At 42.4% G+C, this 25,174-nt stretch overlaps 1 protein-coding gene across 3 annotated transcripts; it reads left to right on the top strand.

The window, feature by feature from the left end:
* The first annotated feature begins 1,152 nt into the window (after nucleotides 1–1,152).
* MTF2 (metal response element binding transcription factor 2) lies at nucleotides 1,153–24,009 on the top strand. Of its 3 annotated transcripts, none has more exons than XM_053246052.1 (15): nucleotides 1,153–1,582; nucleotides 6,849–7,047; nucleotides 7,129–7,210; nucleotides 7,551–7,646; nucleotides 7,900–8,000; nucleotides 8,100–8,248; nucleotides 10,492–10,587; nucleotides 11,685–11,753; nucleotides 12,106–12,229; nucleotides 13,869–13,936; nucleotides 14,277–14,447; nucleotides 18,572–18,680; nucleotides 18,821–18,891; nucleotides 19,059–19,163; nucleotides 21,233–24,009. In XM_053246052.1, the coding sequence occupies exons 1-15, from the start codon at nucleotides 1,578–1,580 to the stop codon at nucleotides 21,585–21,587; spliced, it is 1,800 nt and encodes a 599-aa protein (XP_053102027.1). In that variant the 5' UTR covers nucleotides 1,153–1,577; the 3' UTR covers nucleotides 21,588–24,009. The 3 variants fall into 3 exon arrangements, with proteins under 3 accessions (XP_053102027.1, XP_053102026.1, XP_053102025.1); XM_053246051.1 differs by lacking the exon at nucleotides 1,153–1,582 and adding an exon at nucleotides 1,684–2,330 and having other exon boundaries at nucleotides 19,062–19,163; XM_053246050.1 differs by lacking the exon at nucleotides 1,153–1,582 and adding an exon at nucleotides 1,687–2,330.
* The last annotated feature ends 1,165 nt before the right edge of the window (nucleotides 24,010–25,174 follow it).

Genomic DNA, 25,174 nt, shown 5'->3' with positions numbered 1-25,174 from the left:
ATTGGTGACAGAATGGAGCCCTGAGGGACTCCATATAACAGCTCTCGTTGAGAAGAGCAACTGTCACCAAGCTCCACCATCTGGGATCTGCCCGAGAGATAGGAGCGGAACCACTGCAGAGCAGTACCTCCTATCCCCAATTCCCCCAGGCGACCCAGAAGGATACCATGGTCGATGGTATCGGACGCCACCGAGAGATCCAAGAAAACCAACAGAGTCACACTCCCTCTGTCGATTCCCTCTGTCAATTCTTTGTCATGGTCTGCCCGAAAGGGTTGTTGTGAGAATAACTACAGTAATAATTCTTAAAAAAAAAAAATTCAAATTAAAATACCAAATAAAATTATTATCCCACACTTGGTATACTACTAGGGATATATGGCTATGTGTATTGTCAAAAGGAAGGCAGTTTTGCTTTTCAGGAAGACTAGCACATCCGCCTATCAGCAAACAAAAGAGGGAAATTGTGGACGTGTACTCAATTGGCTGTGTCTAGGTTTTCCTTTCTTCATCAAATTTCCCTCCATTGCAGGAAAATTTTTCATTTTTGGAACAATTTCCCTGTAACATCTTATGTAAATTTTTTTTTTTAAAACCCCATGTAGAAGAGATAGTAGCATGCCTTTGGAACTTAAAAAAAGAACAACTTTAACGTGAGAAACATTTTAAAGAAAAGCATTGACCACTGCAATCGTCTTCACAGGCCAATAACTAAGCCCACTTGCTCACGCTCCCAGCAGACAGTCTGAGGTACGCAGTGCCAAAACAATGTGGTCTGTGGATTGCAATGACACCAAAATGCATGTGGCTTACATTCATACAGAAGAATACATTTTGGAGCCACGATGCAGATACAGGAAGTGCGGCTTATTTCGAAACTGCCCAACCTAAACTGCTACCACCTCCATGTTTCCTGAGAAATGCCCTTTAAAAAAAAAAAACAACCCTCTGAGAGTCTCACCCCCTTTTTTCTTCCTTCTAACCCATTTTCCCTGAGCAAAGAGAACTGAGTGCTGCTAAGTAATAGGCACACTACAGGGCAGGCAGCAGGAAATTAGGAGGAGGAGGGATTCGACGGCAGCCCTTCCCTCGCTGCTTCAAAATAGTTCTTCTTTGTTCACCGCTCTCCTGGACGGCCGTGCAGCCCGTCTTCTTCCGCGCAGGCACACGCAGCAGCCGCTTGGGCGGGCTTGCCTGCCTCGCTCCCCGCCCCTTGCCCGGGGAGTGAGAGGAAGGCGCCGCTCGGCGCGGTTGAGCTGGCTGGTGGAGCGGCGCGGGTGGAGGAGGCGGCGGCGCTGGCGGCTGCGGCTGCAGGAGCAGCAGCAAAAAGTCTTTGTGTTTCCCACAATGCACCAGCTTCTCCTCCGCGGGAAAGAAAAATGGCGAAGGGCTGCCGTGCCGCCGGGCTGCCCGTGAGGCGGCCTTGAGCCTCTTCCTCGGTGCCTCTCTCGTCCCCCGCCGCACCACAGCGGCTCTGAGGTCGCGAGGAGCCCGGCTGGCCAGAGGCTTCTCGGGGAGGGCGCATTGAGCGCACTGATTTCCCTGTATGAAGCGGGTGGCCCCACTGGAGAGACCGAATGAGGTGAGGGAGGGCCGGCGGAGGGGGGGGGAGCCTCTCCCGGGGGGGGTGGATCTCGCGGGGGGGGCGGGGGCGGGAGGGAGAAGCCGAGCTCTGGCGGCAGCCCAGGACTTGGGTGGGCGGCTGGAGCAGCCTGGCTCCTGCTGGTCCCTTCCCTCTTCTCTGCGGCTGCCCCACGATCTCGTCAGTTTCCTCTGCTGCGCGAATTTTGCCTCCCAGCGTTTCCTCCCCCTCCTTCTCCTCTTCACAGATCCGGTTAGGGTGGCGAGGGCGACCGGGAGTCGGAGAATGAAGCCTCCTCCCAGGCACTTTGCTTGCCCTCATATTTAATTGGGCTTTGTAAGGGTTGAAGTGGCAGCCTCCGAGGGTGGCTAACATCAGCCCTGTTTGTGGCTGACTGTATGGAGCCAGGGGGCTTCTGGTGTCCCCTGGATACCAAAACAAAGGCGAGCACCTTCAGAGGCGCCTGATCCCCCTGGGGTGCTTCGCTTAATACGTTTGTGGTTAGCCAGGCCCAGGTACACGGGAGAGCTTGGCTGCCTTCATTTCTGTCTGCAAGTGGGACCCGGAGCTCGTTGTTTTTCTCTTCTTCCTTCCATAACGGACAAAGGAGAAGAATCAAACTGGAAGGGGGTGGGGTAAACGTCTGCAACGTTTTGAAAATAATGATCAGCTGTGTACATCCTTTTCCGTACTTCCTCCAAACGAACAGCCTCGACTCCAGCTCTAGCCGCCTGCAAGCTCTCTCGAGGTATTTTGAAATGGGCGGAACCTGAGTCGAGTTTTTGTTTAAAGAGGGAAGATGGATATAAGCCTAAATAACTTATAAATATTTGTGTGCAACAACTAGTTGGCCTCGGCCATAGCAAAATACTTATTCAGCCAGTTAATGTTCTGATGCATGTCGGCGATGCCTGCAAAAGCCCACTTTTGTGTACATGTATCCCATTACTAGATCAGTGTACTGGTTTTCAGTTGCAGCCTTGATTGAGAGTCCTATTTAGGCATTCTCATTCTAAATAAAATAAAGGAGTCTTGTATGAGATGCCAAATATTCTTTTGTTGTACTATAGGTAGTGAAAAATCTTTAAATTATTGATAAATGTTTTTGTCAGTTTGCGTAACCTAAATTTTGAAATGCTATTTTTCTATCAAAGAAAAATGTCAAAGATATAGTTTTAAATTTCCCCACATATGATTTTTCTTAGGGATAAGTCTTATGAAACACAAGACCTGTCTGCCACTATCCTTGCACTTTAGAAAATATTTAAAAGTATTGGCTAGTGAATTGACTTTCTATTAATGTCATTCTTTGGAATAACATGAATACTGGCAACAAATAAGTTAAATAAGTTTATCCCATGGCTCACCAGTTCCCAGGTGCCAGGTTGCCATGGCTCCTGGAAATTTAAGTGTTGCACTTAGGACATGTGATGGACTGACATGATCAGTAGGAGGAGTGAGCAAGCAACATGGTGCCAGGTATTGCCCCCCCCCTTTGGTTGTGTTGGTCCATTGTCTGGCTCAGATGGTGATGGACCAGCATAACCAGGAGGAGGAGCAGTGCTCCCTCTAACAGGGATTCCCAGATGTTGTTGACTGCAGTTCCCTGAATCTCCAGCTGCAATGGCTTTTGCTTGGATTCTGGGAGTTGTAGTCAACAACATCTGGGAATCCCTGTTAGAGGGAACACTGAGGAGGAGAGAGCAACTTGCCCATGCTTTGCTTGCTCCTTCTTCTGGTCACATCAGTCCTCACCTCCCTGAGCCTCCAGAAGGAAGAGTGAGCAAGCAGGGAGGGTGAGTCCACCCCCCAGGGAGCAGAGGGCATTGATGAGGTGAGTTTGCCTTTCCTCCCCATTGAGCAGTGCACAGTTTGGCTCCCAAACATTTGGGCTGGCTTCTAGAGCCAAAGAACTTGTTGAGGCCTGTTTTACTCTAATATAGCTAGTTAATACAACTGCGAACCAAATTAATTAACTTTGATACTAGGTCCAGGTAAATGGGGAAGGCAAGAAACTTGACCTGCTAGTTTTATCTCTATAGGCAAACTAGAAGTACCAGAGCTTAACCATACACTTCCTCCCAACAAACATTAACATCTCTTTTTGTAAGCCAGTAATACACAAGGTTGCAACTAAGACATTTTTCACTCTACTTAGGCTGCATTCTTAAGCAAACTTACTTGGGAGTTAATGAACTCTCAATGAACTCAACAAGATTTACTTCCAAAACATGCATAGGATCCTGCTGTAAGTCTAATACATTACTGTATGTACTTGTCAGGATTAGAGCTGTATAGTGGGAGAAGGCAGAAGGTAGATGAGGATCTAATAGTAGACCCCTGGATGATTTGTAGTAGCCTATCAAGGGTCTGTGATCTCCGTAGTTTAATTCATGGAGTATAAGTGGCTACTCATGGAGAATCAGTGGCTACTCGTCTTGATAGCTACATGCTACCTCTGGGTTCAGAGAAGGGATGCCTCTGAATACCAGTTGCAGGGGAATAATGGCAGGAGATGGGGCATGCCCTCATCTCATGGTTGTGGGCTTCCCAGAGGTATCTGGTGGACCTCTGTGGGAAATGGAGTGCTGGATTAGGTAGGTCTTGTGTCTGATCCAGCAACAATATATATTCCAGCAATGGCAGGTAAAATTGAAGGTGTAAAATAACTTTCTGCCATAGCTCTGCTTGTGCTAATCTCTTATCTTTGGAGCCCTGTGCTCACTGACAGTAAAATATAAGTATCAATTCATTGTTTTAGGAACACAGGAAGCTGCCATATACTGACTCAGACCATTGGTCAATCTAGCTCAAGTATTGTCTACACAGACTGGCAGCAGCTTCTCCAAGGTTGCAGGCAGGAATCTCGCTCAGCCCTATCTTGGAGAAGCCAGGGAGGCAGAACTTGGAATCTTCTGCTCTTCCCAGAGCAGCTCCATCCCCTAGGGGGAATCTTTTACAGTGCTTACACATGTAGTCTCCCATTCATATGCAACCAGGGCTGACCTTGCTCAGCAAAGAGGACAATTCATGCTTGCTACCACAAGACCAGCTCTCTCCCCACCTTTTTTACCAGGTACTTGTGGAGGTCTTGATCTGTAGCAATTTGAGGCCAAACTCATTATGCTGCTGACATGTTTGTTTTTATTTTCTGAATCACAGCTGTGGGGCCCCCAATCCAAATCAGGGCTACTGTGTGTGTGTGTGTGGGGGGGCTTTAGCTCTTTCTTACCATGATTGTTCTTTGTATTGAGAGTCCCTCACTATTGCTCTTTGCCATGGGAATGAAACTTCCATTGATGCTAATGGAAGCTTCCCTTCTGCGGTAAGTAGGAGTTGTAGAGGTGCCTGATATGGAGCAGAACTGTGGTGGGGCAAAGGGTGAAAATCTTGTGCTTTTGTGCTGTGACCCTAATTCTGACTGCTATTTAGAGAGTAGAAAATAAGCATGTCTGCATCAAATGTATGTTGGTGTAGCTTGGCCCTTAAATGTATACTTGTATATGCAGATTATCCCTGTGTATGGCTGATGGGATGCAGCAAGTATTTGGTTCCACAGCTTGGCCACCATTTTGCATCTGGCTGTAGTTGCTGAACCTTGGGATTCAAATGAAAAAATAAAGTAGATCCCACAAGTCTGAAGTAATCTCACCCTTGCTGTGTGGTGTATATAGCTGGCATTGGGGGCCTAGCTACCACCTGAAGTTCTTTATGGATGAGTTTCACTCCCTTGTTTCTTGATTCTAGTGTTTCTTTGTGATTAGAGGAAAGACAGTGTTTTCTTGTTTACTTGTTGGTTTTCCATGGAGAAATTTGAGTCATGTAAGAATGAATGCTGACACCTTTCCCCTCACCCTTTGTTCTGCACCTCTTGCTATGCAGAGGAAATAAGTGAACATACTACACTTATTTGAACTAATATCTCAGTGATCCTGTAGTCCATGCCCAGAATAAAAGGGCGGGAGCAGTGCTTACTCTGCTGCTTAGCTGCCAATATTGCCTTCAATTTGGAGACTCTTGGGCAAGATCCCTTTGGTATGGTAGATCCCTCTAGTATGGTGCTAGTGGATGGACAAGCAAGAGACAGCAACTACTACTGCCTATTCAGGAAGGAGGTGGTATGCAAAGAGTGGTGGTTGCTTTTTGTTACTGTTGCCGCTTGTCTGGGTGGGTGGATGGATGGACATACGAGTGAGTGGTTACAGTAGCACAGAGGAGCTTTCAGGTTCTGGTGCTTCTGATGTTCTGGGCCTCCAAGGATGCCAATCCCAGCCATTCATGTGTGCTTTAATTGTGATGTCACTGCCTACCATGAAGATGTGGTGCTCCAGTGTTTGTAAAATTGCTCCTTGAACTAGTGTGTTGCTGCACTTGTACAGGAGAAAATATTATTTTAGGCTGATTGCATTACTGTGTGTTGAAAATGAAAACTTGGCCTCAGTGTTGTTGAAGTTGAGGTTGCAGCCTTCACATCAAATGACCCACCCTTCAGTGTGCAAGATAGACAAGATTTAGATGTCCTCCCAAAGTGGATGATTTTTCATACCATAGACAACATGTGGTTGTTAACTTATCATTGGTGCCACTTGATTGTACTTTAAGTAAGCCAGTATGGTTTTTTAAAATATATATCCTCAAAGGAGTAGACAAATGCTGGAGAAATCTCAGGCACTTGGGTGCTTAAAATTCAGTGCTGATGCCTAGGAACATTATGTACTTTCCATTTATTAGACTATTGCACTCATGGTGCAGTGGAGAAATGACGTGACTAGCAAGCCAGAGGTTGCCAGTTCGAATCCCTGCTGGTATGTTTCCCAGACTATGGGAAACAGACTATGGGAAACAGCTATATTGGGCAGTAGCAATATAGGAAAGGTGCTGAAAGGCATTGTCTTATACTGCGCAGGAGATGGCAGTGGTAAACCCCTCCTGTATTCTACCAAAGATAGTCAGAGAACTCTGTGGTCGCCAGGAGTCGACACCAACTCGACGGCACACTTTACCTTTACTCATAATAGACCAAACACCTTTGAAAAATCTATCTCAGATTTGCCTTTAGCCCTACTGTTGTTTTGAGCAGTACCCTTTTACATTAACCCAGTTAGATTTGTATTTGTTTGGAATTCATTGTTTCCAGTACCTTTTTTAAAAGATAGCCTCTTAATATAAAGCTTTGGAAGTTGGGAAGAGGTCCTTGGTCTATATTACTGCAAGGAAAAGACCATATAATGGATTGTGCATATTAACTTCACACTTCTTATTTTAGAGACTCTACGGGGCTGGGTAATTCAGTGGTCCACAAGCGGTCTCCATTACGCCGAAACCAAAAACCACCAATATCCTTGACCAAACTGTCCTCGCGGGATGGACAGAAAGCCAAAAAGCAAGTATGTAAATTTGAAGAAGGTCAAGATGTCCTAGCTAGATGGTCAGATGGCTTGTTTTATCTTGGAACTATCAAAAAGGTAACTCATTTTTAACAGACTTATTAAAGCATTTTTTTTCATGTTTGTATATGTGTGTCAACTTCAAATTTTATTTTTTAGATAAACAAACTGAAGCAGAGCTGCTTCATTATATTTGAAGACAGTTCTAAATCCTGGGTTCTCTGGAAGGACATACAAACAGGCAAGAACCTTTTTTGTTTTGTTTTGTTTAGCTTTTTTCTCATAAGTGTGAAGCTTCAGACCCCCTCCCAGCGAGGCATCCAGTTGAGGGGAGAAGAGAAACTAGCTTCAGTTATGGGACCTGAGTTTACAGCACCTATTAGATCCTTTTATTCATGATTCGGCACAGATCTAGGAGGAGACTCTGATCAAGATAATGCCCGCTTGTTCCCCATTCATCCTTTCCAGTGGGGGTGTGTATTTTCTGATCAAAACTAGATTAACGATCATATGTGTGCTGCTGTTAGTCATGAAATTGCATAAATTGGTATTAATATAAACCATGTCCTTTATCTTTTTAGGAGCTACTGAAAGTGGGGAAATGGTCTGTACGATATGTCAGGAAGAATATTCAGAGGCACCCAATGAAATGGTTATATGTGATAAGTGTGGTCAAGGTAACTGTAGAATTCTAAAAAATATTTAACCAACTTCCAGGTTTTTAGTTATGGTTATGGAGATGTTTCACTGCTATCATTAAGTGTAACATAAATATCAGCATTTTTGTACATCAGGACATTTGGTTTATGCTGTTTAATTTAGAAGATAGGCCAGCATTTCTCCATTTAACAAAAGTCTTTCTAGCACTTGTCAAGACAATTAGGGCTTTTAGTATCTCTTGAAAGAATAAAACAATATTTTTGAATTCAGGTTATCATCAGCTGTGTCACACACCAAATATTGATTCTAGCGTGATAGATTCAGATGATAAATGGCTCTGCCGACAATGTGTCTTTGCAACAACAACAAAAGTAAGTTAATGACTTAGTAAAGGGATTACAGTTGAAAATAGTTTGCTTTTATATGGCATTAGATAATGGTGTTTGCTTCTTCAATCTGTTTTATTCCAGAGAGGTGGTGCACTTAAGAAAGGACCAAATGCCAAAGCACTGCAAGTTATGAAGCAAACATTGCCTTACAATGTAGCTGATCTTGAATGGGATGCAGGTCATAAAACAAATGCTCAACAGTGTTATTGCTACTGTGGAGGTCCTGGAGAGTAAGCAAATATAAATTCTTATGAAAAGATTTTCTGTCCATTTTATTCCTCCAGTACATACTGTGTTTGTCAATCGTCTGTATGAGAGTTTCAGTTCAGAAAAATATCCATATATTTATAAAATAAAATATCCATATATTTATATCGTGACTTTACTGATCACGATGTGCTATTGCATCTGTAGTATCAGGCTTTCATTACAGTTGATGTACTTTGGTTTTTGAAGTCTGCACTCAAGATAATAGGATAGTTAAGCTGCAATCCTATGTGCACTTAGTTGGGAGCAAGCCCCATTAAATACAGTGGGACTGACTTCTCAATAAGCATGCACAGGATTGGACTGCACAGCTTCAGTGGAAATAAAATTGTGGTGGAATTTTGCTGCAGCCACACTTGCGTTATGTGACACCTTGATTTTGATCAGTTAACTGGTAGAGTGGCACGGTGTATTTCAGTAAAATACATTAACATTAATTAACGTTACATTAAGTGAGAGTTGAAAAGGATATGTTTGACTTGTATGGCAGACTCTGATTCCAACAAAATGTTCCATCCCCCTCCTGCTGCACAGAAGTGGGCACTCCTAGCATAGCCAGCCTTGCGTGGTACCTATCATTTTCGGCATCAGGGTTACTAAAGGTCCATGGGGATGTCAGAAGTATGCAAAGGCTCCCAGGCATTTCTGTGCACTTCCCATTCCAGTAAAAAGCTCCCCCGGTCCCCAGGCATTGGAAATGGCAGGTACTGTGCAGAACTGGCAGCACCTGCCTCTGTACAACACTGGGAAGATGGTACATCTTTGCTGGGAATTCGGAGATCCCAATGCACAGACTTAGTATATTCACTCTTTGAGATTTTAAAAAAGTCTTTTGCTTCATAAAGTGAAAGAGAAATAGCTAGGAATTAGGGGTGTGCACGGAACCACGGAGCTGCGGTCCGGCACTGGGGTGGGGGGTTCCATTAAGGGCGGGAGGGGCTTTACTTACCACTCCCGCGCTTTCCACACTCTGCCGCTGTAATTATTGAAAAAATTGCTCCTCCGATGGCTCCTCCTCCGATAGCTGCTCCGTTTAAAAAAAATGGCTGCCCCCTTGAAGCCCCGGCCCCCTGCTGCTGCTGCCCTCTTGAAGCCCCCTCCCGCCTCCTTAAATCTCGCCCGGGCCCCGAGATAACTCTTCAGAAGCGGGCGGCGGGGAGATGTCCTCCCGCCCCCTTCCCTGCCGGGCTCAGGCTGCAAAAGACTTTAGGAAGGCTTCTGCGCGTGCATGCAGCCATTTTTTTTTAACGGAGCAGCTATCGGAGGAGGAGCCATCGGAGGAGCAATTTTTTCAATAATTACGGCGGCAGAGTGTGGAAAGCGTGGGAGGGGTAAGTAAAGCCCCCCCCCGCCCTTAATGGAACCCCTCAACCTACCCTTCCGAACCAAAACCACCCCGTGACCGGACCGGTCTGGAGGCCTTTAGAATGGCCTCCGAACCGGTCCGTGCACATTCCTACTAGGAATTTGCTTAATGCCACACTAAAAGACACAGAAAAGGCCTGATGTCTTGCCAGCTCAAGGAACAACATTGGGATTCCTGAAAAGTTGGTGGTGTCCGAATACAGATATCAGTCAGGGTAAGCTTTCTAGGAGCAAATCTCTGATATAACCAGGTATGGTATTTCTACTGGCGGACTCCAAATGCGGTTTTGAATTCATTCTTGTGAATGAGTATACTGACAGGCAGTCAATATAAAGAATATCCCTCAAGCATAATAGATTGTCTGAATCAGTAAGTAGACATTGTACTGTATCTTGAACAAGCTGCAAGTGGCAGAAAAGCACTGCTGGATGCCACCTGAGCATTCATGACAGTGAAAGGAAAAGTCTCATCCTGGGAAAAATATGGGTATTGCTAATTCAAATTGCAGAAGTGTCCTTGAACCACACCTAAACACAATTGTTCTTAACACGCACGTGCAAGTATTAGTTTTCTGTAGGAAGATGTAGAAAGAGAAATGCATGTACAATTTCTGAAGTGAAGTACAACTTTATTTTGCCACAAGTGTACAAGTCAGAAAGCCATAATACATGGTATCTTTCCTACCTGTGTACTTGCTGCAGAAGTATTGCATGCCACATACAGAATGCATGGTCAGATATGCATTCAGACTGTTTAATTTGAAGTATAAATGGAGACTGTTATTGCAGTACAATAGGAAACACTCATCATATTCTCATTTTTTCCTTTCTGTTAATGAAGCTGGTATTTAAAGATGCTACAGTGCTGTAAATGTAAACAGTGGTTCCATGAGGCTTGCGTGCAGTGCCTCCAAAAGCCAATGCTTTTTGGTGATAGGTAAGATGTGTATTCTGATCTTGCTTGTATTTTTGTGTCTAGGACTAGGGGTGTTTTTGGACAGCCGAACTAGACCTATAATATAATCCTATATGTTCCACATAATTGTATTTACCTAAAAACTTAAAGAATGTCTGTCACAATTTTATGTGAGATCAGCAACAAAATGTTGTGGTGTATCCCCAGCTGCAAAGAGAAGTTCTTCTGTTCAGGGCTCCATACCTCTCCCCATCTCCAGTTCACTTACTACAGGGTTTGGTGAATTCCGGGCACAAGGTCACCATGGCACCTGGAAATCTAAGCATGGTGCCTGCTGGACAGAAATGAGTAGTGGTTGGGTAAACAAAGCAGGGGTGGGTTGCTCCTTCCTCCTTGTATTGGTAGGTGATGGACAGACACAAGGAGGGAGGAAGCACCTGCCTTGTTTGCTCCCTCTTTCGGCTTGCATCTGCAGTCACTCAGTTCAGTTTGCCAGCCCTGCAGACATTCAGCAGCTTCCTGTTAAAAAATGTTAGAAGCAGATGGAGGGGTTGAATCCAGGTCACAGTTAGATGCATGGTGGTTTTCTCTGTCCACTGCCCCCACAGTAGCTCCATAGAGCAGAAGTTTCTTCCCCTTGGGTGGCAATCACATTGATCTGTTCATGCTGCTGCAGCTGCAAGTCTCGCAACCTGCCCCGCTTTCCATCTCTCCCCTCTTAAAAATTCATGCCCTGTGAATTTCTACTTGCATCTTTGGAAAGAACTAGATTTCTCCTTCTCATTGTCTTTTGTTATACAAGTGTGAATGCCTTCTCAGATAAAGCATTCCAGCTCTCTGCTTTGAGACTGCTGCTCGCTGCAGTGTGCCCAAGGCTGCTAGTTCCCTCCTCCTTTCAGTCTGAAAAGTGCAGATGTAAACAGTTTTTTTCCATCCTGCCCCAGGAATTAGTCTTAGGTTGATGATCTGTCAAGGGAGGCAAAGTGAGCCACAGAGATTGGAGTGTGTCTGCCTCAAACTCAGTTGCTTGGGGGAAAATGAATCTCTTACTGTAATGCTGTTGGCTACAAATAAACTCTATTGCAGCACTGAATACCTTTTATTACTACTTCTTGTAGGTTTTATACATTCATTTGTTCAGTTTGTAGTTCTGGACCAGAATACCTCAAACGTTTACCCTTGCAATGGTAAGTGTAACTTTAAGTGGGGAAAGTCATTCAATATCTTACTGTACACTTTCCCTCTCTGTGTATCTTATCTGTCTCCATATGTTTTGTGCTTAAATATTTGTGTGAACAAAACCCTAGTTCTCTGGTAAGTCTGTGAACACTAAAACTTTTATCAGTATCTTCTACTGGGAGAAACACAAAGAACTGTAGAATAAAATGTCTAGTTAGCAGCCAGGTAGGCTAAGATTTATGCATTTCTTAGCCAGTTGATTTGTAAGGAGTTTAACACTACTATTCTAGCCAGATTGTGTTTGTACTTATAAACTATTATAATATGCTAACAACTTTTATTACCACTTTTGAATTCTAGGGTAGATATAGCACATCTATGCCTTTACAACCTAAGTGTTATTCACAAAAAGAAATACTTTGATTCAGAGCTTGAACTCATGACATATATTAATGAAAACTGGGATCGACTCCACCCTGGTGAAGTAAGTTATTGAAATACTAGTATTTTTCAGCCCGTTAAAAAAAAAAAAACGGGCACTAGTTGCCTTCTCCGTCCTCCCACGCCGCCTCCTCCTGCCTGGGCCTTCCGCCTCCCGCGGTGGTTTTGGGTGGGTGGGGGCTTCCGCGGTGGTTTCGGTTTGCGTGGGGGGGTCCTCCGCGGTGGTTTCGGGTGGGGGGTCCTCTCCCCCCCGCCCGGCTTTTGCGGCGCCTCGGCCGGCTTCCCCCGCTGCCTCTTCCCCCCGCCTGGCTTCGGCGGGGTGGCCAGGCCTCGGCCACAGCTCCGCCGCTGCCTCGGCCGGCTTCCTTGGCCGGCTTCCTCCGCCGCCTCTTCCCCCCCGCCCGGCTTCAGCAGCGTGGCCAGACCTCGGCCGCGGCTCTGCCGCAGCCTCGGCCGCGCTGCATCCTTTGGCCGAGGCTCCACCACCGCCGCGGCCAGCTTCCCCTGCCGCCTCTTCCCCCCGCCCATCATGGCCGCCTGGTCCCGGCGGTCGTGTCTCCCTCGGCGTGTTCTGGGCATGCGCTCCGCTGAGGGAGACACGGACAGCTGAGGGAGACACGGACAGCTGAGGGAGACACGGATGCATGCCAGGCACTTTATTATATAGGATTCTTATTGGTCTGTGTTCTTATTGACAAGCTCAAACCATTAAGATGTGTAGCTTTTAAGACACTGTTTAAAGCATTTACAGAATCAATTATATAAAGTGTAAGGAACTGTTCAACTTCCTATTTCACTGAGATAGTAGCTTGCTTTTTTAGCGCATACATCAGAGCTGAAATCCACAGAGGTGTACATGCACACATTTGGCTATAGGAAGCAAAGAAGTTCAGTCTCTTCCATAGCCAACAGTGAGAAGATTTGGCTGCATCATAGCCTAATATTACTTCCAAACCTAGAATTACATTACTTTTAATATGTATTTTGTTATATCTGAATCAGAGGGTGAAATAACACATTACAAGAAACCAGAACTCTTGCTGAAAATGGCAGTCTTGTATTTACATTATGGAGGAGGATGGGTTAAAAAAAGTCAAGTGCAACTTATCGCATATCTTTATTCTGTTGGTTAGCATCCCTGCTCCACATCACTGGCTGCTTCTACTCAGAAAAACCATAGCATTGTGATGCTTGGATATGTATTAGGTTGGCTAAAATACATTTTGACTTGTTCCATGAAAGAACAGAATATTCCAGTTCAAAGACGTGGTGGCGATTGAGCCTTCTCTGTAGCTGCTCCTGGGCTGTGGAATTCACTCCCTATAGATATCCAAGGCTTAAGAGCTTAACCAAACTTTAAAAGAGCCCTAAAAACAAATCTTTTTAGCCTGGCCTTTAGTGGCTTTAAAATGGTTTTGTTTTTAATGGGTTAATGTTTTTGTTCTTTCTTTTTATTTATGTGAACACCTAGAGCCATCTGGATGATGCAGTATAAAAATTTAATTAAAAATAATGTAGAACACGGTAGTTTTCTAGAATTCTTAGTATATTGATAGGTAATAATCCCTACTGTAGAAATTCTAGAATACAACTATCTCATATCTCTTTGAACTGCTGAACATATAATAATTTGTATTAGTGTGATTGAAACCCAGCAGATTAAATCACCTGCTATCTTACAGCTGGCAGACACACCAAAAGCTGAAAGATATGAACATGTTCTGGAGGCATTAAATGATTATAAGACCATGTAAGTTCATTGAGGTTTTTATACATTTTAAATCTCGCTTTTTTAGTCTAATGTAAAGCTAATTAGAAATGTTGCTTAAAATAAATCAGTGGTGCCAACAAAAAGTGCTTGGATCGAATTGTTTAAACGTCATCAGAATCAAATTTACAGTTGCTGAGATAATTTTAGATAACCAAATGTTTAGCTAAATTTGATGGTTTTTCCCATTCTAGGCACTCTTAAGTAGATTAGAGACAGAAAACCCTCAGTTCAGCTTATCAATGGTATTTTGACTATATCCAAAGAAATGCTCTTTTGTTTCTCTAGTTCATATTTAATATTTAGTATTTAACTATTTCAGGTTTATGTCTGGAAAGGAGATAAAGAAGAAAAAACATTTATTTGGCTTGAGAATTCGTGTTCCTCCTTGCCCACCTAATACTGCTTTCAAGGCTGAGAAAGAGCCTGAGGGAACTTCACATGAGTTCAAAATTAAAGGCAGAAAATCATCAAAGCCTGTGCCTGATCAGAGGTGAAACAAAGTTGTTAAATAATATGATTTGCTTTCTGTTGGAGTTTATATTCTTCCACAAATAGCTGGTAAAACATCCTGGAATATCTTAAAATGTACACGTATTAATGCTGAAGACATTGGTTAGTTCCAGGAATCTTGCTACTACCTCTAGGGTGTGACATGCACTTAAATGCCATTTCATAGTTGCACTTCAGTAAGCTTTTTCTTTACAACAGTGAATTTCACAGTGGAGTTTAGTTTGTGTTATGGTAACAAATATTTCAAATCCTACTCAGCCATTAAGCTCAGTCATACTTTCTCAGAATAACTTAACTCTCTAAACAAGGATGCTGTTCTCCAGTATTTATAACTGTTGTTGCTTAAGAGCTTAATATGCGATCTTTAATGATTTAAGGAATTAGGATAACTTGTGATCTTGGGTTCAAAACTAAATACCATGATGTCTCAATTCTGTAAGTAATAGCAGTTTTGTAGAGAGGAGTGTGGGATTACAAGCCATGGGCTGTCTTTGGGTACAGCCTTGCGAATTTATGATGTGTGCCTTTTGATCATTTAATGTTATAGTAGTAAACAACAGAATCCTCCTATTTTGCTGTATCTTTTAGCTTCTAATCCGTGTTAGATTGTTCAAGCAGTGCCATGTATTACTAGAATGTTCTCCCATATAAGCAATGGCCTTTATCTCTATTCTAGTTCAAAGTCCATCAGTGCAGTGGGGATGGAGGACTCAAATTATTTACTTCTCTCCCATACATTACAATTCCTTCCCCTTCATAGCTGGACCAGCAGCTTACATGCTGGCCCTGTTCATCGTCCATCATAGTGTTACCATCACTGCATAGGGCAAGATCATGGAGGAAAGCTCTTCTCCGTTACTTGGACCAGTAGTAGACCTGCTGATGGTAAACCTCTAGAGGTGGGGCATGGAACACATGGCCCACCAGGATCCTGAGAGCCATGCTGCTACCTCTTTGCTTTCTCCACTCAGATACTCAGTCTGTCTTCTCTTGTGCTGTGCTGCTGTATTGTTAACTGACTGGGGGTGGGGGTGGAAAGAGCTGGGCCTGCCGGAGGAAGAGAGCCTGAAGAGGCACCCTGCAGAGCACAGCTCACCTGCAAGTGAAATGCGTGTCTGGCAGACTAAGAAAGGGGTGTAGTCTCCATTTCTCCTTGGAGGAGATACGTACCATCAGTTTTCTCCCGTGAGCTCCCAGAACGAAGCAGAAGCAAACCATTCCCTGCTTCCACCTCCATCATCCATGCAAGTAGCAGGACTCAGCACAGAGGAAGTGTTGGGAGAGGGGAGGGTTTGCACTCTGGGAAGAGTGTAAGCAGGAGAGGACACAAAAAGAAGGGGCTTTGAAGGTTGAGAGGGATGATTTTTGTAAGGAATTCACATGGCTGTTGCTGTGATCAATCTAAGATCTTGCTTAGATTACTGCAATACATTGTACATGAGACTGCCTTTGAAAATGGTCTGGAAATTGCAGCTGGTACAAAATAGGGCTGGAAGATTATTAACTGGTACTGGATGTTTTGATCTTATTACGCCAGTGCTTTGTCAGCTGCACTGGCTCCCAGTTGGTTTCCGGGCCCAAGTCAAAGTGCTGGTTTTAACCTTTTAAAGCTTTTATGGCTTGGGACTGGGCTACCTGAGAGAGTGCCTTGCCCCACTTGTCCTGACTCGGACCTTAAGATCTTCTTCGCAGGCCCTGCTCCACAAGCCCCTGCCAGACGAAGTGAGGTGGGTGGCTACTAGGGAGAGGGCTTTTTCAGTGCTTGCACCCTGTTTATGGAATAGCCTCCCCAGTGAGATTCACCTGGCTTCATCACTTTGTTCTTTGAGACACCAGGTAAAGATCTTTTTGTTCATTCATGCCTTTTAAATTTTGATTGTGTGTTGTGATTTCATGTGTTAGTTATGTGTTCTTACTTGATGTTTTAATGCTGTGTGGTAAGCTGCCCAGAGAACAATTTATTATGGGGCGGCTAACAAAGTTTATTATTATTATCATCCCTTTGGGTGCTGGAAGAGAGGCATGTTGTGGGGATGAGGGCAAGATGATGAGACTCTTCTTCATGCACCTGTGCACAGTGATGAGGGATGAGGTGTGAGAGACTGAATCTGAGAGCGACGTGGCACCAACAATGACAGGAAAAGCAAGGCAAATGTACAGTATTCTATTTTTTTTTATTACAATGGCTGACATGTTACAGAGGCTTATAGCAACATTTCTGATCAGCTTGCACTGCTGTGGGCATTGAATGAAACATCAGCAGTCATGCACAAATACCTAAAAACCAGTGTGAATGCACTCCTAACACATTATTTGGAAAAGAATTCAGTTGTGCATCGGAAGTGCATGCATGCTGGTTTCAATATTTGTATAAGAGTATTCTGGCACAAGAGAGATGATGTTTCCTTAGATACCCACAACAGTGCAGGCCGATCAGAAACAGCAGGATAAGCCTGCGTAACATGTGAGCCTGTATTCTTAAATCTCTTGTGACAAAATTAGGATGTGTGGAAGCTTTTGAGTTCTCCAGAACTCTGGCTTCATCAGGCTGGCTGTCGAGCAAAGCAAAAGGGAGGAGGATAGCTGACTGATGTGATAGCCCACAAGTTTGCACCTTATAACTTAAAATGGAGTGCAGGACAGTGTTCTCTCTAATATTTTTCAACTGTGTGCAGAATGAGTTTTCTTTTGGGCAGCAGAATCAAGGCAGCGTGTGTGTATATTCAGAATGGGCCCTTCCTGATTAAACCTGAGTGGGATCAACTGAGCGGATATCAAAAAATGTGTGAGTGCACGCCTTAGAGGGAACACTGGTGCAGGAGGAACTTATGAATGGACAGAAGATTTTGAAAAACAAGCTTTTGAGTTCTGAACTCGTCCTGAGGTTGGATATCAAGCAAACAAAAAAGAATGTGGGGGGGACATCATTCCTGTTGTGTAACAGATGTTGGGATGTGTTGTTTTTTTAAACCAAGTGGCTGAGGAAAGAGGTGTAGCATTTTAAAATAGTGCTCCTCTAATGTTTAGGGTGCGGAGGGAGAAAGCAGTTGTCCCTGTTCAGTGTAGCATAGTATCTCTCCAGTGACTGTTGATTGGTGTCTCCTTTTTTACATTGTGGGTACGTTTTGGGAAAGGGAATGATTTTGTCATTCTTTTTGCAGTGTAAACGGCTTTTTTGTTGAACTGTGATATGTAAATAGTAATATCGGCAGACATCTTGACTAAAGTTATGTGCATGCTATAAAAGGGAGCATGCCCTCTGCGGTAGCATCCCTGCTTCTAAAGCATGTGTGCCTGAGCATGGGGGTGGGTGGGGGTTTTGCCAGTCTCCCCACCCTTGTGAAGCACTTTGAACAACGTGCAACTATGTCCCTAAGGGCAGTTCTCCAAGACATAATTGCACATTGCTCAGAGTTTCCATGAAAGGGGAGATCAGCAATTCCACCCCCTATGCATGCACTCTGTGTCAGAAGTATGGATACTACCACTGCAGGTGTGCTTCCATTTACTGTATGCACAGAGAGAGAGAGAGAGAGCTTTAGTCAGGATGTCAACCAGCAATAATAATCTCTAGCATGCCTCCTCTCTTGAAGTTAATTTAAAAGGGGATTTTGCGGTTATTGTCATCACTTTTATTCAGTCTGCTATGTTGTATAACATGCACCTCCTGAGAAATACTGTGCTTATCCACAGGGGTCAAGAAATGTTGGCTCTGTTCACTAGCCAGACACAAAATTTTACTCAAGCTATGTTGGTACATTACTCGTCAGGATTTTTTTCACTCATCGCAGACAAATAAATTAGTGTATTTCCTGAACCCTGTTTATCCATATGGTCAATAGACTTTTTTTTTTTTTTGCAGTCTACTTATTTCTGATTATTTTGGCCCACATGAACACTTAAGCTGTACACTCCTGCTCTATCCAGTGTACGTACGTTTGTGTGTGCATTCTATGCACATTTTAGAAGTTCAATTAATATCCAGTCAAAATAAACAACTTACAGCTGAGTAAACAAAAAACTTACATTGCAAATGTCAACTATAGTCCAATACTGTGTCTTTAATTTATATATAAAAAAATAAATCGGTGGGCTTTCTTTTAGGGAAGTTACTAATGGTGTAGAAAGAAAGGGGAAGAAGAAGTCTATTGGTCGTCCACCTGGACCATATACCAGAAAAATGATTCAAAAATTGTCTGAGCCATCTCTTTTGGTGAGTGGCATTTACAGTTACTGTTCTTGACTAGGAAATAGCCACTGTATGTTTTGCACTAAACTTTTAAAAACAGTTTGCATTCTCATTGAAAATTTGAATATCCAAAAAGCCTGAAAAGTTATATGTAATTCCCTCAGCTCCCCCCTCGGGAAAAGGAACCTGTTGTAGTGCAAGAAACCCCTATTCTGGATTTACCTAGTGCTATTGGGTAAGTAGGGAAAACTGCCCTGAGCCTTTCTGGAAGGGCGGCATAAAAATTGAATGAATGAATAATAAAAACTGACTAGAAATCTTCTTATTATATATTTAGTAATTTCTGATAAGCTTTTTAATGTTTTGGTTACTTTGAACATATGACAACTTAAAATGGCTTAGAAGATCTGATGGAGCTGCACATTCATCCAATACCTCAGATGTGGAATCTACAGGTGCTGTCAGTACAAAAGAAACTACCTCAACTAGTATTTCGAAGCATTACAGGTACACCACTGTTCGTGTTCGTTCTCTCTCTCTCTCTCTCTCTCTCTTTCTCTCTCTCTCTGCATGTGTGTGATATATATTAAAAAGTAGCTGCTTATGGTCAAGGTAACTAATAAATCTTAAAAATTAAACATAATGGGTGGTTTCTAGACTAGTCTTCCACTGGTGTAATCATTGCACAAAGTTATGCAAAGTCTGGAATAGAGATTCTTGCAGTAGTGCACTGCCTTTCACAAGTTCATAAATGTCCCTGAGAAGGCTCCTCTTGTTAATGGTAACACAACCTTGTGGAGCACTGTAACGGTAAAGAGTCCTCCTGTGAGAATTGTTGTAGATGCTTCCCATTACATAGAAATAAATCCTGGTTGGGGGCGGGGGCAGGTGTTTTCACCACCTAGTAATGTAGTTATGTGCATGATTACTTAGAGGTTGGATTGCATAGTGTAAGAGCTTATTCCCTAGTCTTGGTGTTACATTTCCCCGTGTTCTTACTTTTTTTGATGTAATACTTTATTAATTTAAACAAAGATTGTAGCTTTCAGTAATCCTGTAACTCTTTCAACTTTTATGCCCAGCCAATTCATATACAATTTATCTGACGCATAATGCCCACATTCTTGGAAATCTTGTTTCAAATAATTGTATGTAACTTGAGGTGATAAAACACTAAATTCAGACACTAGTATTCATGTCATTTTAGGGAACTCTGCTCAGTCTACAGTAAAGATTGTGTGCTTTTAGAAGTTGTTTTTGTACAGCTTCTACAGAGTATATTGCTGAAATACTGTTTACTTTCCGTTACCGTCCATTGGCTAAAACAAATGCAGATCAATCTGGTGTGAGGTTTCAGGCAAGGGATGACCATTTAGTCCTCCCAGGTCTTCAGCAAGGCCATGGAGCATGCAGGGAAACAGGGAGGTCATTCTTACCTCAACTTCCTTCTTCCTTACTCTGAGGGATGACCATTTTCTCCTGCCCTTCTCTCTATCAAGGAACGTCTCCATGACTGTAGCTGCTGGGGGTCTCATCATCAGCTGGCTGCACAAATTCTTGCCTACAGTCCTGGCAAGTCTCCTGAGACACTGAGATCCTGTCTTGTGAGATCTCTGGTCTCCATAGAGACCATAGTGCTGTCTTTCCTCACTCCTCCCTGACTAAGCTGAGCTGCCACTTGGCTCAGCCTCCCAACAGCTTCCCAAATATCCTCCACTGCCATCTGTTGCAGTCAGGCACGTCCCGCTGCAGTGAGAGCCCAACATCTGGCAAGAATAATTTCTGTGTTCTAAAGGCATTTCATTGAAGTATAAAACATGGGTGCTGTGGAGTAAATTGAGCATCCAGATATAAACACCCACCTCTTCCCTCCCTTTTTCTTCTATATAGTTCCCAGCATTCAGTCACTCCAGCATAAAAAAACAAATGCATTGTGGTGGTGTGTTCACATGCTAGGACCAAGCTTGATTTCTCAGTGGCAAGGTGCAGTTTTAGCGCCCACTAAATCTACTTGCATCCTTTTATTTTCCGCCATATATTTGTGGTGGTGGGGAGGGGAGTATAGAGTTGCATATGAAGACTGTGACTTCATATGGGTAGCAAACCCTGCCTCCCCCCTGCCCCCAGCCCTTGTGGACAAGAGCCCATACACTGTAGATCATGGCAATAATTAAAAAAAACAAGAGTTTTGCTGGCTATTCTACTGAGTAATGTTTATAGAGGAGTGCTGTACAATCAACTCGCTCCATATTTAGTTTTTTAATTTATATAAACCGATGCCAAAATCTACTGGACGGCCTTGAATTAATAGGAAGCCAATCGATAACAAGCATTGCAGTTATCCAGTTATTGACTTCCATGGACATAGCTGGCCCTTCCATGCCTGCTGAATACCTTCAGCTTGCTGAATAATTGAATTTGCCCCATCCATCTCCAGCACACTTGTCTGCTGCCAAGCTGTGGTTGGCTGTATTCTGCTATGTTGGCATAATGCCCAAAGTTGAGCTGCCACACTGCTGCTATATACTGCTTAACTCTACAACAAAGCTTAGATTTCTCTTTCCTGTATTGCACAGTTTATCTGACTCCAGGAAGAGGACACGTACAGGAAGAACTTGGCCGGCTTCAATACCACACCTAAGGAGAAGAGGGCGCCTCCCACGAAAAGCACTCCAGACTCAGAATGCAGAAATTGTAAAAGATGATGAAGGCAAAGATGATTATCAATATGATGAACTTAATACAGAGATTCTGAATAACTTGGCTGATCAGGAGTTGCAACTTAATCATCTCAAGAACTCTATTACTAGTTACTTTGGTGCAGCAGGTAGGATAGCTTGTGGTGAAAAATATCGTGTTCTGGCACGTCGGGTGACGCTTGATGGAAAGGTGCAGTATCTGGTAGAATGGGAAGGAGCAACTGCCTCCTGACTGTAGGACTGTTCATTATGTTGCCCTTATCTATTTATAAATCAGGAGTGCAGAAGGATAGTTTTCTATGTTTCTAAAAATGGAAACCAAGTTAGCCTTAACACTTGCTTAACAGTACAAATAAATATTACCATTTTTAAAATAAGGTTGGGAATCCTGAATTTTTTTAAAATGAGGATTTAGATTGTTTAAGATGGGAATCTGGGATTTTGGATTTTTTAAACGTGCATGAATTCAAAAGAGACTTGTCTAGAGTACATTCCATGGACACTCTTTTTGTGGTTAGGGAATATTTTCTGTAGCTAGGAAAGAAATATTTAGGAGGATTTTTAATCTTTTCTTACCCAAATGTGTATTTCTACTTAGACAACCCTAGATTTTCATAAGGTGCAGTGTATATAATTCCTACTGAGGACTGTAAAATATCGAAATCTTCTTTCAAGCAAAGTGTAAAAAATATATATTGAGCTTGTAAATTGCTTTGTGACTAGACTTTGTTGTCTTTTTAATATATTCTTTGCATGTGTGTATATATACACATACGTGTGCATGTGTATATATCTGTGATTGTGACCTATGCAATATAAATTATGGGATTGGGCAGCTTTTGACTATAAATCTATATATCCCATAATTCTTTTATCAGGAATAGTTGCAGTATTTACACAGCAGCATTTCTTCTCAGGCTTTATTGGGTGCTGTTGCTTGCCACATACTACAGAATATGTGTCAAATGAGTGCAGTGCGCTCTGGCAATGAGTGCAGTCATTAATGTCATTTTTTTTTAGAAAACAATTCAGGCTGCAATACTGTATACAGAGTCTAGTGCAGATGTTGCATGTTCAGATCTCTTAATCATGAAAAAGTTTTGGAGTGCCTCTCAGGCTTGCAGTTTCCCATCCCACTCCTTCCGGGATTAACTATGGTATAGCTCTAGAACACAGCTTCACAGCTTAATGCAGGCCTCAACAAACTTTCATTCGAGGAGGCAGAATGCTCTCCACCCTACGTGGGTGGGGTGTGTGTGGACTTGCTCACTCTCAGCAACATCCTCTGCCCAATGGTCCTGCCTTGCTTGCATACTGTTCCTAGATGATTTATTTATTTATTTATTTGGCCACACCATGGTTAATGCTGGGAATAGAAGAGGCCAGAATGTGGAGAGGGAGGGAGTGCATGCTCCTGTTTTCTTAGCCATGGATGAGAGACCTGAAAACATTGCAGCTGTACTGCTTACATCTCCTTGACAAGCAACCTATCTGTTCACAGTACTGCAGCCTCAGTTGATATGGGAGAAAAGCTTGCTGTTTGAGACACAAATCAGGACTTGAAAATTCAAACATGAACTCTGCTTAGAAACAAAATGCTATGATTTTGTGACACATTGATTGTAAATTTAGTCTCCCAGTTATTAAAAATGTCAGCAGGAGTCGCACAGAAGGTTCCTTTTATATGTAATGTTTTGTAGTCACGTTTGATAAACATAGTTGGAACAAAATGTTTAATTGCACAGGGTCAACAAAACAGTATGTTACCCCTTGAAGTAACAATACTGCTTTTATTACAATATTACCTCTTCTGTTCTTTATACATATGAATCAAGTTTTAAATTGATAACTTTGTTTTACTTGTACTTTTTTTGGCCAGGGTTAAATGTATTTTCTTTATCTGCTGTTTTGAGTTTTCATTGTAATTTTTTGCCAAAGAGTAAACACAACTATTTTATTTTGATGGTTTCTCATTTTACTGCCTAATGTTTTGCTGACATGAGTTTGCCAACAAAATAAAAATAGGATATTAAATGATTTCATAGCAATTACGGGGTTGTAAAGTTATTCCTCTAAATAATTTCAAGCAAGAAGACCTTGTTATATCTAACTTTTAGGAAAGAATTCTCTATCACCTTTATGTAGCCAAAGGAAGCATAGAAAAAATTGTCCTGTGCTTGTGGTTGGCCAGAAAACTAGCAAGCTTTACAAAAGTTGTAATTAAAATGTACTTCTGTTTTGCCTTCACTAAAAATGTGGGTCTCTTTCCCTTTCATACAGTCTCAGCTATTAAGTTAAAGTTGCCTTGCCTATAACTGCAATATTTTGATAATACACAGATTACTTTTTGAATGTTGGTCTCTTGGGGTAATGCAAAGTGTAGTTGTCTTCTAATGTTACACAAACCAACCAGTTTCCATTTTTCCACATTTATCATTTTACACTGAACACCAGCAGTATTTGCAGTAGGGCTTCCATACAAAGACAGCAATTGGAATCTAGTTGGGGAAAGAACTTGTCATAATATCAGTAGATTTAATTGTGATTTTTTTTTTTTTGTTTCATGTTATCATGGTGGTTGATGTTTGTATTGCTGAAACTGTTTTCTAGAATTTTAAAAAAATCAACATTAAATGTGTGTATTTTTAAGAAAATGTGTTCATTTTAATTTTTTTAGCTAGGTGTGAACTGTTGATACAACTTGAATCCTTATCTGAGCGTGTTTGCCATTAAATCTAGTGAGATTCTAAGTAAACATGGTTGAGAATGGGCATTCTGGAAATGTGATTAAATTCAATCCTAAAAAAAAACATTTACTAGCAGTCCAATCCCAGCTTGAATCAAAAGAATGTTTTAATTGAAACTGATAAGACTTAAAGTGTGCTTAGGAAATAGCCAAGTCCTAGGTATGTTTTCTTGTATATGTGCAGTGGATCGCAGCCTAGCAGTGCAATTCGATGAACGCTTAATTTATGAGTGAGCCTTACTGAACTTGGTGGGACTTACCTAAGTAAACATGCAACAGGATTGGGCTATCTGAAAAATATTCACTGAGGAAACATACTTCCTTGAATGTTGTCTACTGATACTTAGCTGTTAACTGTTATGTGTTCAGTTTAACAAACTGCAGCATATTGATGCTTGGCACAGTGATTAGAAATTCAGCCATGAATGTGAGAAAAAGATAAAGCTTTAAGTACTAACCACTACTAACAAGGCTAGGCTGCTGTACAAAATAGCTCATTCTGGTTTTCATAATTAGAATTCTACATAATATCCATACAGCTTCAATGCAGAGTAACAAGTTAATCATTTGGAATTATACTGTCTACAGTAGTTCCAGTAACTTATGACACAGTTAAGGCATTAATTGGATCAACTTCTAAAGCCTGATATGGCAGGTTGAGAACCTAGTCAGAGACTCATGCTTTTAAAAACTAATACATGTACAGTTAACAGACTTGTCTGTGTTCTCTACATAGCATTTTTAAATACTTGATTTCTTCATAACCTTGCCTCAAAGCTTACCAGCGTTAATAATGTATAATTCTCGTAAACAACCTCCATTTAACTGTTTTGAACACGCAGATTCTATAGATCTGTTCCAGTGCTGAAAATAGCAATCTTATGTTTGGTACACAGGGCAGAACTAGCTGGCCACTGTCGCTTTGTATGGCTAATATAGATCTGAGGCAGCTGCTACACTTTCTTTTGGGACGATAGCATTGGTCCATAAAGGTAAAATCTGCCAAGTCAATTTTAACTCCTGGTGTCCACAGAGCCTTGTGGTTGTCTTTGGTAGAATACAGGAGGGGTTTA

Source organism: Hemicordylus capensis, chromosome 4 (assembly GCF_027244095.1).
Source record: "Hemicordylus capensis ecotype Gifberg chromosome 4, rHemCap1.1.pri, whole genome shotgun sequence".
In the NCBI taxonomy this organism is placed as follows: Eukaryota; Metazoa; Chordata; class Lepidosauria; order Squamata; family Cordylidae; genus Hemicordylus; species Hemicordylus capensis.
The sequence above is the reverse complement of the archived record's forward strand: the minus strand, read 5'-3'. Positions and strand labels throughout refer to the sequence as shown.